Genomic DNA, 13,931 nt, shown 5'->3' with positions numbered 1-13,931 from the left:
ACTTAAATTACTTTTTTATAAGACGTTTTTATTTCATTATAAAATCTACTGTTGTAGATTTCAGTTCAGTTGTTTGAAATATTTAATTAATAAGCATTAATTGCTATCTGTGTGTTGTTTCCTTATTTTAGAATCACAAAGATAGGATTATGCACTCTTTCATTAGAAAAAATAACCGTGAACATATTTACACTATAAGAAAAGAAAAAAAATTTAAAATAATCATTCAATAATCGTAATCGAGGTAACTTGTTAGATTAATCGTGATTATGATTTTAGCCAAAATCGTCCAGCCCTAGATGTCAGTTTGTAGTCTAACTGTTTCTTAGTTTGCAACGAATCTTGAATTTTGGACAAGCTCTTGTAAACTTAGCTGCTGTCTAAACGAACCATCCTCTCCGCTGGAGCGGTAAACCTGTGGATGTATAAGACCAAAACAGATACATGTGGCTACTTAATATGCACGTGAATGACACCTTACCATGTTTTCAATTTACTAAGCGACAACTGTACGTGTAGTAACAGGTAGGCTATGTTATGAAAAAAATAGAGTATCCATCGCTACTGTAAAGGAAAAAAATAAATAATTATCCCTTGCTGCCACTGGGGAAAAAATTAAAATAAAAAATAAATTCCCTATCGACCCATGACCTCAACTGACAACCAACCAGAACCAAACAATTTTTTTTTATTTTTTTTTTATGCCTTACTTATTTTTATTTAACAGCTGTTAAAACCTGTGTGCAATTGAAGAAAATATCAAGATATATATTGTATATACAACAGTGAGACAGTGAAAACACTTGGTGATGTGCATGGCCGAGGCATAGTTTGACTTACTAGTAGTGGTAGTAAAGCTGTCCAATTTTGGATGCAACTTCCCCAATCTGCCATCTCTTCAAGCCATATCGACTGTCCAAAACCTGCCTGTCAATAAATGAAAACATATAATACTGAGCAATTCTATTTCAATTCAATTGTATTTATAGTGTCAAATCATAACAGAAGTTATCTCAGGACACTACAGAAAGAGTAGGTCTAGACCACACTATAATTTGCAGAGACCCAACAATTCCCCCCACTAAACAATAAAACAATTCAACGAGTGTGACAGAACATCTGGCAAACTACACTGTCACAGTCATCACCTATGAAATGTGCATCTGTCTTTTGTGTTAATAAACATATACATATTTGTGTTAAAGAAACATACTATGTCACAATTTGGCCCCATTTAGATTCATTTGCATCATAAATCATAGGAATGGGAATACGGCAAAAACTAGTCCCAACACGTTTAACAGTGCTGTATTGTTTGTTAACCCATCTAGGGTTTTAAATTAAATGGAGGAATCGCATCAAAACTCAATATGTTTCCTCATTCTGCTGAATCATAACACCACCCTCAGTTTGACAGTTGATTCTACCCTGACCACATACTTAAAACATGGCTTACTTCATCCACCGATTCTAACTTGGAAAACAAGGTAAACTAATAAGAGATGAAAATAACCTGTGCTGCTGCTGAAATTTCCACAGCTTAGTGTAGACATCAAAAGTCCGTCCAAAGTACGACTGCCACTGCTTGTGTCCATACTGAGGAAGGTCTCTGCAGCAAAGAGAACAATAATGATCATATGAGAGAAAAGGGACACAGTCACATACATAAAATTTAAATGCTCTCAGCTCTATAATCAACCAGACTGCAAAAAGGACCACTCAAACATTTTTGGGAAATACAGTGGTTAAAAGGCATTGCGCTTATAACTTCCTCAGGGTTTTCTGACTTTTTTCTGACACGTTAAAGATGAAAGATGAAGTGAATGAGGGTGCATTTTGTAATGTCTAAAAGCCCCGACACACCAAGGAGATCGTTGGCTGTTGGTCCAAGTTGGTGGTAGCACCACCGTGGTTGGTGCTAGACTGACAACTGAGCAAGCTAGCTAACTAGCCAGCCGGCCACTAAATTAGTCAAATGTAACAACTTAAAAGGACAATTCCGGTGAAAAATGAATCTAGGGGTTAATAACATATGTGTACCGAATTGACCATTCTCTGGGATATGTTTTTATGCTAATCGAATGTGTCTCTAGCTTGAAACAAACTAGCGCAAACCGGTGATTAGCTTCTAACACTAGCCTTCGGTGCAGAGGGTAAAACGCTATTTCTACACCACTAACAAGGCTCAAAATAGCACCACACTTCAACGATAGCATAATGAGGGTCCCTACATGTAAACCGAAGCATTGAGAATTTTGTAAGTGTACAGACAGTTTATTTTTATATATATATATATATATAAATAAATAAATAAATAAATAAAGACTGTACCGTTCACTATACAGGCAGGCGCCATCTTGGGAAAACTGTCATAACCAGTCGAACGGCACCTGCCTGTATACATACAGTCATGGCAACCAAATAAACAACAGGGCGAGTACTACTTGTCACTCAATCTTAGGCAAAGTGACAAACGGCAACGAAAGCCACGACATGAAATCTGCACTCACGGGGGTCCCGTGAAATATGACAGCTACAGTTTATTGGAAAATAGCATTGTGGACACTGAATTTGATGAATTTACTGTTTACCCCAGATGAGTCAAGAAGCTAATGTTAGCAAACGCTGCGGTTCCTCTCCCTTTGACTCCCCGCTGCAGGAGACGCTGTATTTCTCCAACACTCTGTATTAACGTTACTGTTTTAAAACAGTTTTCCAGGTTAGTGGGGGTGCATACCGCTCAAAACCAACATGAAAAACGTAGCTAGTAATGTTCACTCAGCGTTTTGTTGTTAAACTGTGTGTAAAATGAGCGGTGACCTTAAATCACCGGTTTCAGGTAACGGCACCCTACGGTACCGTCTATTTGCTGGATGGTTTCAAGGTAACGGTTGGTAGCTAACATTAGCAGATAATTAATGATTTTTTTTTAACATAAACCAGTATTTCATTATAGAATAAGAATAACTTTGCACCTTGACTGTACTAAAGTAAAACAAAAAAAAACTAGAACTGCAAGCAGTTATGACGGGGTCCAAGCCTCCGATGCCAGTCGCCCCCGACGCCCCGGGAAGCTGCACCACTCGCCCCCGATGACCCGGGGAGCTGCGCCAAAGCGGGACCTAAAGCATTACGTGGGGGGGGCAAACATTGGTGAATATCGAGAGGTTTGATCCGCAAGGTCTGCGGTACAGTGTGAGCCGCGACATCTGCGGTACATTGCTGTTGCAAATGTAGTGGTTAACAGTTCATCTCCATGCATACACAGGCTACCTTTAACAATTCTCTACAATAAACAAACTTCTTAACCCCCCTGACCACAGGGGACAGCAGAGAGAAATGAGAGAGTGACTGAGAGGGTGGAGGGGGGAGGCAGGTGTGGTGGTTGAAGGAGCAGGGGAGGTGGTCAGGTTGTTGTAAATGGTGTCATAGGCGCTGATGTATGTTTTCCTTCAAAAAAAAGTAGTCAAAAATGGTTTGCATTTCAGAACCATAGGAAATGGACAGTGGCCGATGCGAACACACACGCCTATTAACTCGATAATTAAGCCGTAAAGTAGGTTTCATCTCAGGACAGCGCCACTTCTCACAGATACAGATAGCATTGGAGATGAAGTTTAACTGACACGTAACCGCGATCAGCTTCGTGGGAAATTAAGAATCAATGTCACCGACATAACCAATCACACTATGACAGATGCTCCACTTAGCACCAACTGCAATGTTTAATTTTAAATGAATGTAGCCTACTGGCAGTCTGGCACACGTGGGTGCTCAGTATTTTCCATGGGTGCTCGAACTCCGGAGCACCCACAGTATCGACGCCTATGAATGGTGTTGATTTTTGATTGAAAAAGTGAGAGAAAAGAGTTGCATTTGTCCACTGTGAAGGTTGTAGAAACTTTGTCAGGTGGGTTAAGAAGTTTGTTTATTGTAGAAAACTAGGGGAGCACGCGAAAGCAAAAACCAAAACGTAACGGTATGAGGTAAATATTGAGAAGTGTGAGCTGCAAGGTCTGTGGTACAATCCCATTGCAAATATGTCATTAACAGTGATTGAGTTAAAGTGCCAAAACATGTCTACGTTGATTATAGCGCCCCCTAATGGCCGATCTTCGCCACATTTGGTACAGAGCCTCAGAACCGCATGCCGAACGAGCACCACAAGTTTCGTGGCGATTGCTTTTACTGTGGCAGAGATATTGCATATGCAAATTTGCCATTTAAATGCATTGAGTTATTGGCCAAAACAAATAAACGTTGCTTATAGCGCCCGCTAAAGGCCGATCTTCGCCACATTTGGTACAGAGCATCATAGTGGCATGTTGAACAATGATCTCAAGTTCCTTGCTGATAACATTTAATTTGGCCGAGATATGATATGATACGTGTGTGGTAGCTAGCTATGAAAATTTGTTTGGTCGTCAAATGCGCATAATTTAACGTAACAAAATTCCTTGAATAACTTTTGGTCAGGTCCATCTGGAGATGCTACCTACCAGGTTTCGAGCGGATCCATCGCACATCCTAGGACGAGTTCGAAAAAGTTGGTTTTGCGCATTGTGCGATATTGCGAAAAGATTTTAAGCAAAAATGGGCATGGCCTATATCATGTGATTCAGCTTGATCCAAGGAACACGTGGATGTAAGGATTTCTAATGTGCGATGTGTAATGTGGAAGTTAAAGGCAAAAAAACATTATAGCGCCACCTAGTGGTCCACATGTGTAATTTTTGGTAGGTGTGGTCCATGACCCATTGTCTATCTACCCTGTAAATTTAAAGTTGTTCACATTAGTGTAAGTGGTGAATCTAGACTTGGGTCCCATAGGCCACGCCCACTTTGACCCCTCAGTACCCCACTCTAGAGATGGCCTCAGGAGTGGCCCTAGATGGTACCCATCAAATTTTGTAAAAATCGGATGAGCCGTTCATGAGATATAAACTTTTTGTACTTGTAGCGCCCCCTAGTGACCAATTTTCGTAAAACGCGTGGGGGACCTCAGCTGATAGCGTTTATTTTGGCTGAGATATGGCAAAGTTGGTGTTTTAATAGTTAGCTACACAAATTTGTTCATGCGTAATATGCGCAATTTTTATCCTATAAACATTTTTATTAACTTTTTGTCAGGTCGGTCTGGAGATGCTACGGTCCAAGTTTCGTGCAGATCGGTCGCACGGTCTAGGAGGAGATCGAAAAAGTAGGGCTTTTGATAAATCGCGATTTTTCACACATAAAAGTCTAGGCGGAAATGGGCGTGGCCTATATCACATGATTCAGTTGGATCCAGAGAACACGTGGATATATGGTTTTTAAATGTCGTTTTTTTCTGCTATAGCGCCACCTAGTGGTGGAAGTGGGTACATTTTTGCACCTGAGGTCCTTGCAGAGTTTCGGACCAGTCCTGAAAACGGCAACCCCCCCACCATGTACGGTTTAGGCTGTAGTCGGAGTTTTAGGCGGAGAAGAAAAATAATGGAGGAAAATCAGTAGAAAAACAATAGGGTTCCACAGCTCCGCGTTGCATTACGCGGTTCCCATGCCCCGTTGGGCTTGGACCCCTAATTAATTAAAGCTGCAAGCAGCGTTGGACGGGCCCTCACGCCTCTGCGCGCATCGGGGTTACTGGCGGACGCCGCTCCTTGCGACCATGCATTTGCGCGGCACTCAAAAACACTGCAAATCATCAGCAATGAAAACGGAACTCCCTGCTGAGTTCAATGATACCTCACACAAGACTCTACGTCATACAGTTCATTAGCTGTGAGAGGGGGCGTGGCCAAAGCATAGGGGTTGTGGCAAACTTTTACCAATAAAAAAGAAATAAATAATAAACGGTTCAAATGTTATGAAAGGGGGCATGGCTTAAACATAGGGACAGGCCAAACCATCACCAATGAAGAAGGAACTTTCTGCTGAGTTCAATGACACTTCACACAAGACTACCTTAAACGGTTCCAATGTTATGAAAGGGGGCGTGGCCTGAGTACGTGGGCATGGTTAAATTATAGGGGGGCGGCTCAGTATCTAGGGCTGCCACCTTTTAGTCGATTAGTCGACCGGTCGTTTTGGTCTTAGTCGACTAAGATTTCTTTAGTTGATGAGTCATTTTTTATGCTTCTTCATGCTTAATTACTCATTTCCAAGAAACTAATGAGCACATTTCTGGTAAGCACAAGATTTAAAGTGGTACTTTTGCAGGATTAATTGTGGAGAAACTCAGTTTTACAGATGGTTCATTAACTACATTTATATTGTGCTTTTCTAGTCTTAACCACCTCTCAAAGAGCACAGCTCTGTCGATTACATCAACTAATCGATTAATCGACAAAATCATATAAGTGTTAGTCGACTAAGAATGTCTTTAGTCGAGGACAGCCCTATCAGTATCACATGTAGACCACACATTATAAGTTTCATGTAAATCGGATGATGTTTGTCATATAAGACAGATTTCCTGTTGCCAGCGGGAGGGGGGGGGGGGCGCTATGACCAAAAGTCAATTTTGGCCTGTAGATGTCCTCAGGCCTGGACCCTTGTCAAACCTGAGAAATTTCGGGTACATGACAATGTACACTAAAGTTACAACAACTTCTTCCTTCATCGATAAATGCTCAAAATGGCCGCCATGCCACGCCCACACCGTTTGACGAAAAGTTTTTCTTTTCTTTTAATAACTTGTCATCTCTAAGGTCTTAAGATGGCACTGACCAAATTTGAAGTCAATCGGATGAAATCTCTAGGAGGAGTTTGTTAAAGTATGACATGTGGAAATGACCAAAATCTCACTAATTTGGAACTTGCAATTCAAAATGGCGGACTTCCTGTTGCGTTAAGGGTATTGGTCCAATGAGCTTTTTTGTACGTCTTGACATGCTACATATGTGTACCACGTTTCGTTAGTCTACGTTAAACGCACTTTTTTTTTTACTTTGTAGGTACTTTTTTGTGCGCCCATTCCCGAAACCTTTAAAATACGTAAATTTTCACCAGGATTGATGCGACCGCCAATTTTGGTGAGTTTTTGAGTATGTTAAGCCCCTCAAAAAGGTGATTAATTTGCCAGACGAAGGAATAATAATTCCTTCAGTTTCAATAGGGCCTTCGCCGCTGTCGGCACTCGGGCCCTAATAAGTCATTCACACAATGAGACACAGGTGCAACACATAAGGGCATGGAGAGGTAATTACACAGGCGGGAAAGTAGAAGACAGGACGTAAAACAAGACAACACATGGGAGAACAGAGAGACTACAAAATAAAACAGGAAAAGGAAAACTAACAGAAAACACACAATCATGACACTGTCCTGGGGCCTGTTGCACAAAAGTAGAATGAAAAAATCCAGGATAACTGAAAAAGCGCAGCTTGACTTAGTGTGGTCCGCTTAATCGGTTGCACGTTTGCCGAGCCAGGATGAGAAGGTGAAGCTATGTCAAGCCAGGTGTAGATAGCTGGGATAAGTGCACATCCACGGCTTTCTTAAATAGACCACGGTATCGATCACAGATTTACGGATGCAGAAATGGAAAAGACGTGAGCGGCATATGTTTCACCCGCTGAGCAGCAGCTTTTAATGGAAAATTATGAGGTGAAACATATATTATATATACTAGGCTATATAATATGCAAAATGGGAAATACGGCTGTTATCAAACGGAGAGAAAAAGCCTGACACACAATGCAGACCGACTGAATCCGTATGGATTTAAAAAAATCTACTTAGTCACTCCACGTTTTTACAAAGTTGTACATTCTGTTTTAATTGCTTTTAATATGCTTGTTTTATGTGTTGGTTTTATTGCTGTATCTGTTTGTATGTGTTAAATGTGCTGGTTTTACACTAAAGTGTCTTTGAGTATCCTGTAAAGCACTATATCAATAAAATGTTTTATTATTTAGCCTACTTTGCCTTAAAAGTGAGCAGAGGGAATTAATGTTCCTCGGGAAATTTACCCTAAGGACCAGGCTTAATTTCCAACCCTTATTCATAATGAGAGAATATGTTTTACAACCATATGCACCAATCTCTATAAGCTGTGTCTTATTCTAAATATCTTTCTACAGTTAATGTTCATACAGAACAAACATGACTGGACAAAAACTAGAAAAAGAAGTAAGTAACTTCAATACACACAGTAAGCATATCTGTAAAACAATGTAGCCTATAATTCATTTTTTTTTTTCTCACTCCCAAGCTCCAAGATGCGTGACAGCACCGAAATAAAGCTTCGTGGCATTCCAACACATTCTCACTCCCATCTCTTAAAATACGGACGTTTGGTCAGGTGCCATTGTCGTCGTTATTGATGCTAAAAGTCTCCTTTAGAGTCCGCTGCACGGTGTGGGAGGATCCCCCTGCCTCCCCCCCGCCTCTCCATGTTGCACGGGGCACATTTCACAGGGAGAGCAGCGGAGGAAAAGCCCATTTCCTCCGTATCGTCCCACTTTATCTCTGGTGCCAGTGCAACCATTTCTTACCATGTAAAGAACTGCAATAGTACGATTTAAATCAAACTCATGACAGTAATAATGACAAGTAATGCATGTTAATAAAAAATAAAGCGGAACACATTCAGAAGACAACGGAATAACTGTTAAACACGTTTATTTATGATCAGAGCAGCAGCTGATTTAACACATAAGACTCCAGGATTAATCTTAGCCTGGCTGTTAGCCAGCTCTTAACTCAACCTGCTTTTGTGCAACCAAATCAAAGCTAAATTCATCCAGGATAACCTGAATATCCCGGCTTAATCCCTTATCCTGGTTTTGTGCAACAGGCCCCAGCTTGGCTCCCCAACCAGATGACAGGGTTACAGACTCCTGCTACTCCAGATGGCCAATCTGTCCGTTTGCACTTTACAGTCTTTCTGAGCTTATTGTGATATCCCAACCCGGTCTCACGCCAGTTCTTGAAATAGTCACGTTATTTTGATTTATTGATTCGTGTACAAGTCACGATTTTCTAACGTTACCATTTCACGAATTGCCATGACACTGGGCTGCTCTGGGGGACGCCACAACGGGGAAAATAAATGCCACACGCCGGCGACAACAACAGGACGGACCGCCACACGCGGCCACAACGGGGAAATTCAACAACACACGCCAGCGACAACAACGGGACGGACCGCCACAGGGGGACGCGATCCCTGGGCGCAGGGACACAATCCGCGGTCTCTGTGGCACGCAACAACGGGGACATGAAACACCACAACGGGACGGTTGAGGTTAGGAATAGAAGATTCTGGGAAAGGAACCGTCACACGCAGGACACGCCGAAAACAACGGGACGGTTGTGGTTAGGAAGATAACGCGGAAAGGAACTGCAACACGCCGGACGCGATCCCCGCTCTCCGGGGTGAAAGTCCTGTATTGTTTGAGCCATCCACCACCCTGACCAACCTCCCTACGTGGATTTTCTGCTTTTCATACTACTCCCTACCGTTGTCGTGCTGTGATCACGAAATATGCTTCCCATTTAAATACATTAAATTAAAATTCGTAATCACCACACGAAAAAAAACGACATAATCGTGTCCTGTTCATAATAATGTAACCATTTCACAAACTGCCATGAGACTGGGCTGGATATCCACTATAACAATACCTGTACTCTGCTAAATGACAATAAAGTTGCATATAATCTAATCAATATTGAGGCAATATTCTATGGTTGACAACTGGTGCTTTAACAAAATATCTTCACACTTAGATTTTGGATAAATAATCATCAGTAATGTGGACATAATGTCTAAGTGGGGAAAAGGCTAAAAATAATAGAACAGCTAGAACAGTCTGGTAAGTTCAGAAAAGTACATCACTTTACTGTAATGAAGCCTTTAAAACCAGTAAAAGACAACACTTATGTCATATCATATTACGATATCCAAAATCTAAGACGATATCTAGTTACATATCACGATATCGATATAATATCAATATATTGCCCAGCCGTAGCTAAAACTGCAGCGATCTTGCTTAATACTGACCAATGTCAAAGATTTGTGTTCCCATCAGTCACTTAGACACAAAAACATGGGTTGTTCCAGGTTGAAAAAAACGGTAGTTACCCTTTAAGTAGAGGCAACTTTCGCAGCAGTTACAGCCTTGATTTTATGTAGATACGTCTAAATCCGCTTTACAAGTGTGGACACTAAAATGTCTTCTCTCTAAAATTACTCAAGCTCTAATCCAGATCCAGAGTCTGCAGCAAAGGGCCGCATGTCAGATTCAAACCCAGGCCGCTGCCAAGGACTTAGCCTACATGGGGCGCATACTCTACCAGGTGAGCTAGAGGTCGCCCGGAGTGCCTGTATCTTTAAGCCCCCTTACCGATAAAGCTCAGTGTGCTCTGATTGGTCTGCGTTTCCTGATAACTATATATACAATATATATTGTTATTACTGCCAACCTGCTGCTAACATTACTTATGTCTTGCCCATTGTCAAATATAGTCAGCTCTGCATGGCCTGGGTATGTATAAAAGATAAACTTGTATTTTACCATCATATTAACCTGTACTGCGATCTTTAATACTGTATTAAGATCTCCATCATAAGTGATGTAGTTTATTTCATTTTTATATTATTGTTTTGCATGGTGCAAGAAGATGGCTCTGGTCTGTGTTGCTTGGCTGTGTTTTGTTGCTTGTATGGCTTCCTGTATTGAATGTGGATGTGATGTTGATGTGTACACTGTGCCAATGACTTGCTGCTTCCTGTTGCTCTAATGGCTTCTTGAGAAAACTTATTTGTTGCTCTACCTGTCTTTATGGTGTCTTATTGACTTCTCTCTGTAAATTTATCCTGTACTAATGCCTTGCTGTTTCCTGTTGCTCTGGTCTCAAAACATCTTGCCCAAGGACTACAGCTGAAAATTAGCCGGCTGGCTAACACTGGCACATTTACAGAAATGTTAAAGGGCAACTATTATATAGCATTTTCAGGTTAATACTTGTATTTTGTGTTTGTACTAGAAAATGTTTACATGCTTTAATGTAAAAAAAATTCTCTCTCTCTCTCTCTCTCTCTCTCTCTCTCTCTCTCTCTGGGTGTATTTCCATAAAAAAGTCTAGACCCCAAATATAGATCTAGACGTATTTCCAGGAAAAGAAAACGGTCTTATATTCGGACCAATACGGTATTTATTGTACAGGCACCAGGCGAGGTAAAAACCATTCCCTACTATGCACCAGATGGGGGCATCTTTTATACCCCATTCACACCAAGGGCTCAACCAGGGTTGACTTTGTGTTTGAAAGGGTTAACCTACGTTAACTGACTCAGCTTTGCGACCCAGGTTGAGAGGTATGTGGGACGTAGTGTTGTTTTTGGCGGCCTGTTTTAGCGATTTTAGTTTTAGTCTTTGTGTCAAGCTGTCAGTTACTCACTTAAGGCGCTCTGCCATTCTCGCTTTAACTTACGCTACTCTCGTAAGGGGGTTGCGGTATACCGCTCTACCGCGGGAATTTCTTGCTTTTCAACCGCGGTAAGAAAAAATCCATACCGTCCCAGCCCTAGTTGGTGTACAGCTAGACTGTGGTTTGAAACGTTAGCTGTAGGGTTCAACTCCGACCTGCGGCCCTTTGCTGCATGTCATTCCCCCTCTCTCTACCCTTTCACATCTTCCGCTGTTCTATATAATAAAGGCCTAAAATGCCCAAAAAATAATCTTAAAAAAAAAAAAGAAAAAAAAGAAAATGATAGCTCAACGCTGGCTTTCCCCCCCCACTCGCACATACACATAAAATAGTGGTTGCCGTATTTTCTAGACATAGTTATGCTTGAGCTCTCTACAGCAAGGATTAACAAAGCCAAATCATCGACTTTTAATGAATCCCAGGATACATCTTTTGTTATATCCAGTGGCCATCTGGAATTTTGGCAAATGCCAGAAGGGCCACCCCCCTATGGGCCACTACTGATAATATGTCTTTGGTTAAGTTTGATAAGTTATTTTATGCATGCAGCCACAAAAAAATTCTAGATTGTACTGTGGCGAGGTGCGTGAAAAGATTCACTCGGAAGGCAGAGTTACTAATTTCCAGCCTGGTTATTGACAAAAATAGGGCCGGTGTGTTGCAAATTCCAGGGAAGTTTTTTTATCCTAGTCCGTCACTGGTTATATCCTTGATAATGTAATAACACAGGCACACAGCCTATGAAGTAAATCACGACTTTTTATTATCATAAAACATTGTTAAATGAACATAAAATTGAAAATAGCACAGTAATTTATAGTCCTCCAAAAAAAAAGGTGGGGGGTGGTGATGGTGGGCAAAAAAAGGTTATTTAATCAGCGGGTTTGTCAGGCAGATTTAGGGCCAGAAACACAAGCATGTTAACTTTCTCTGGCTTGAGGCAGCTTCAGCCCAGGATTTTTGGAGTTGCTATGGCAACAAGTGACAGCTGCAGCTAACATAGCATAGCTCAACGGTGCGACCAATAATCACTTGTATACAATTTGGCATATCTAAACAAAATCAACAATTACCATCAACAGTCATACCTCTTAGGACCTTAGCTAATGTTAGCAATTAAAAAATGTCCTTCGTAACAATCAAGTACCAAAAACTGAGTGATGTGGTCCTCCTCTCCTACTTCAATGCCTAACGAATCTCTCCCTTTGTCTTTCTGACCCTGTCTTTCACTGGTTGAAGCCTGAAAATATTGTAAACAAATTAATAACATAACTAATTACACTGGTCGAACTGTTCAGCTCTGTTTCAGACTGATACCTCCGGTTCAGGCTGGTCCTCATCCTCAACACGTGCCTTTTTCAGTCGCGGAAAAATACTTTTCAATACTCATCTGGATTTAAGCAGCAAACATTCAGTGTAAGAGTAAAAAAATGACATAACATTATTTATAATAAGTTTATTTGATTCACAGCTGCTACATATAGTGTTTTGACCTCGAAAACCCAACTGCATTTTACCGCAAACTTGCAACTAGTTAACTTTCTAAAGCAGGCACAATCGCTTGTTTGCTTAGAGTCGGGTCGGGACTCAACATTGTATTCAGAACATAAAATATTTTTATAGCACTTTTTAATGTGTGATTGTGTAAAGGTGTTCACGAGATAGATACCAACATTTCCTGAACTTGTGAATTTCGCCAGCCGTCTTCTCTCCTTTATGGAGACAGACGCTGTGTGCACGGTGGGCTCGATGGTGTTTTAAGCCTCCAACGTTGCCTTCCAGGCAGCTAACCCTCACCTTAACCCTAAACATAACCATTGCCGCGCTGTCTGGAAGGCGACGTTGGGGGGCTAAAAACACCAAACACCGCACGGTGGGAGGAGCTCTGTGTGTGTGTGTGTGTGTGTGTGTGTGTGTGTGTGTGTGTGTGTGTGAGCGAGACACAAGTGACAGAGAGACGGAGGAGAGCAGTTTAAGGAAATGCAGCTGAATGTGTTTTAAATAGCGTTTAAAAAATAATAACGAAACACAATGTGCGGCAGCCGGTGTTGATAGTGCGGCGCACCGCCACACATTAGTCTATGTGTGGGAAACACTGGAAATAAGTATATGGTAGTTGCTAATCCTCTCTGTATCGTTTCCACTTAAGTACATGTGCTGCATGTAACACACATACCTCTCTGCTTTTCTGTGTGAAGTGCGCACATTGGCATTCAAATTCCGGTCCATATTCCAAAAAGGAACGCTTGTATCCAAATAAATTGACCATTCGCTAAGCCCCGCCCTCCTTAGTTACAGTTGCTACGCCTGACAAGCTTTCGTGCCTGGCACGTCTATTACAGTATGTATGCACTGGTGTCAGACATTCCCAAGGAGATAATTAGTAATTTTTGGCGAACAGGTGAAATATCTGAGAGAGCAAGACAAAAAGGGACTGCAGTATACATTCGAGGGATATATCCACGACATAATATGCAACCGATTAGAGAATAATTTCATCAAAATTG

The 13,931-nt window shown here is 41.3% G+C and overlaps 1 protein-coding gene across 1 annotated transcript in view; it reads right to left on the bottom strand.

Moving 5' to 3' along the window:
• scai (suppressor of cancer cell invasion) overlaps positions 1–13,931 on the bottom strand; it is a 115,743-nt gene that overhangs the window by 94,954 nt on the left and 6,858 nt on the right. Inside the window, exons 3-4 of the mRNA XM_031287261.2 lie at positions 1,514–1,609; positions 841–927 (exon numbers count right to left, since the gene is read on the bottom strand). Of these exons, the coding sequence (XP_031143121.1) occupies positions 841–927; positions 1,514–1,609 (183 nt within the window). The remainder of the gene's footprint in view (positions 1–840; positions 928–1,513; positions 1,610–13,931) is intronic.

Source organism: Sander lucioperca, chromosome 14 (genome assembly GCF_008315115.2).
Source record: "Sander lucioperca isolate FBNREF2018 chromosome 14, SLUC_FBN_1.2, whole genome shotgun sequence".
Lineage (NCBI taxonomy): Eukaryota > Metazoa > Chordata > Actinopteri > Perciformes > Percidae > Sander > Sander lucioperca.
Note: the sequence above shows the minus strand (reverse complement) of the source record. Positions and strands in the feature narration are given on the sequence as shown.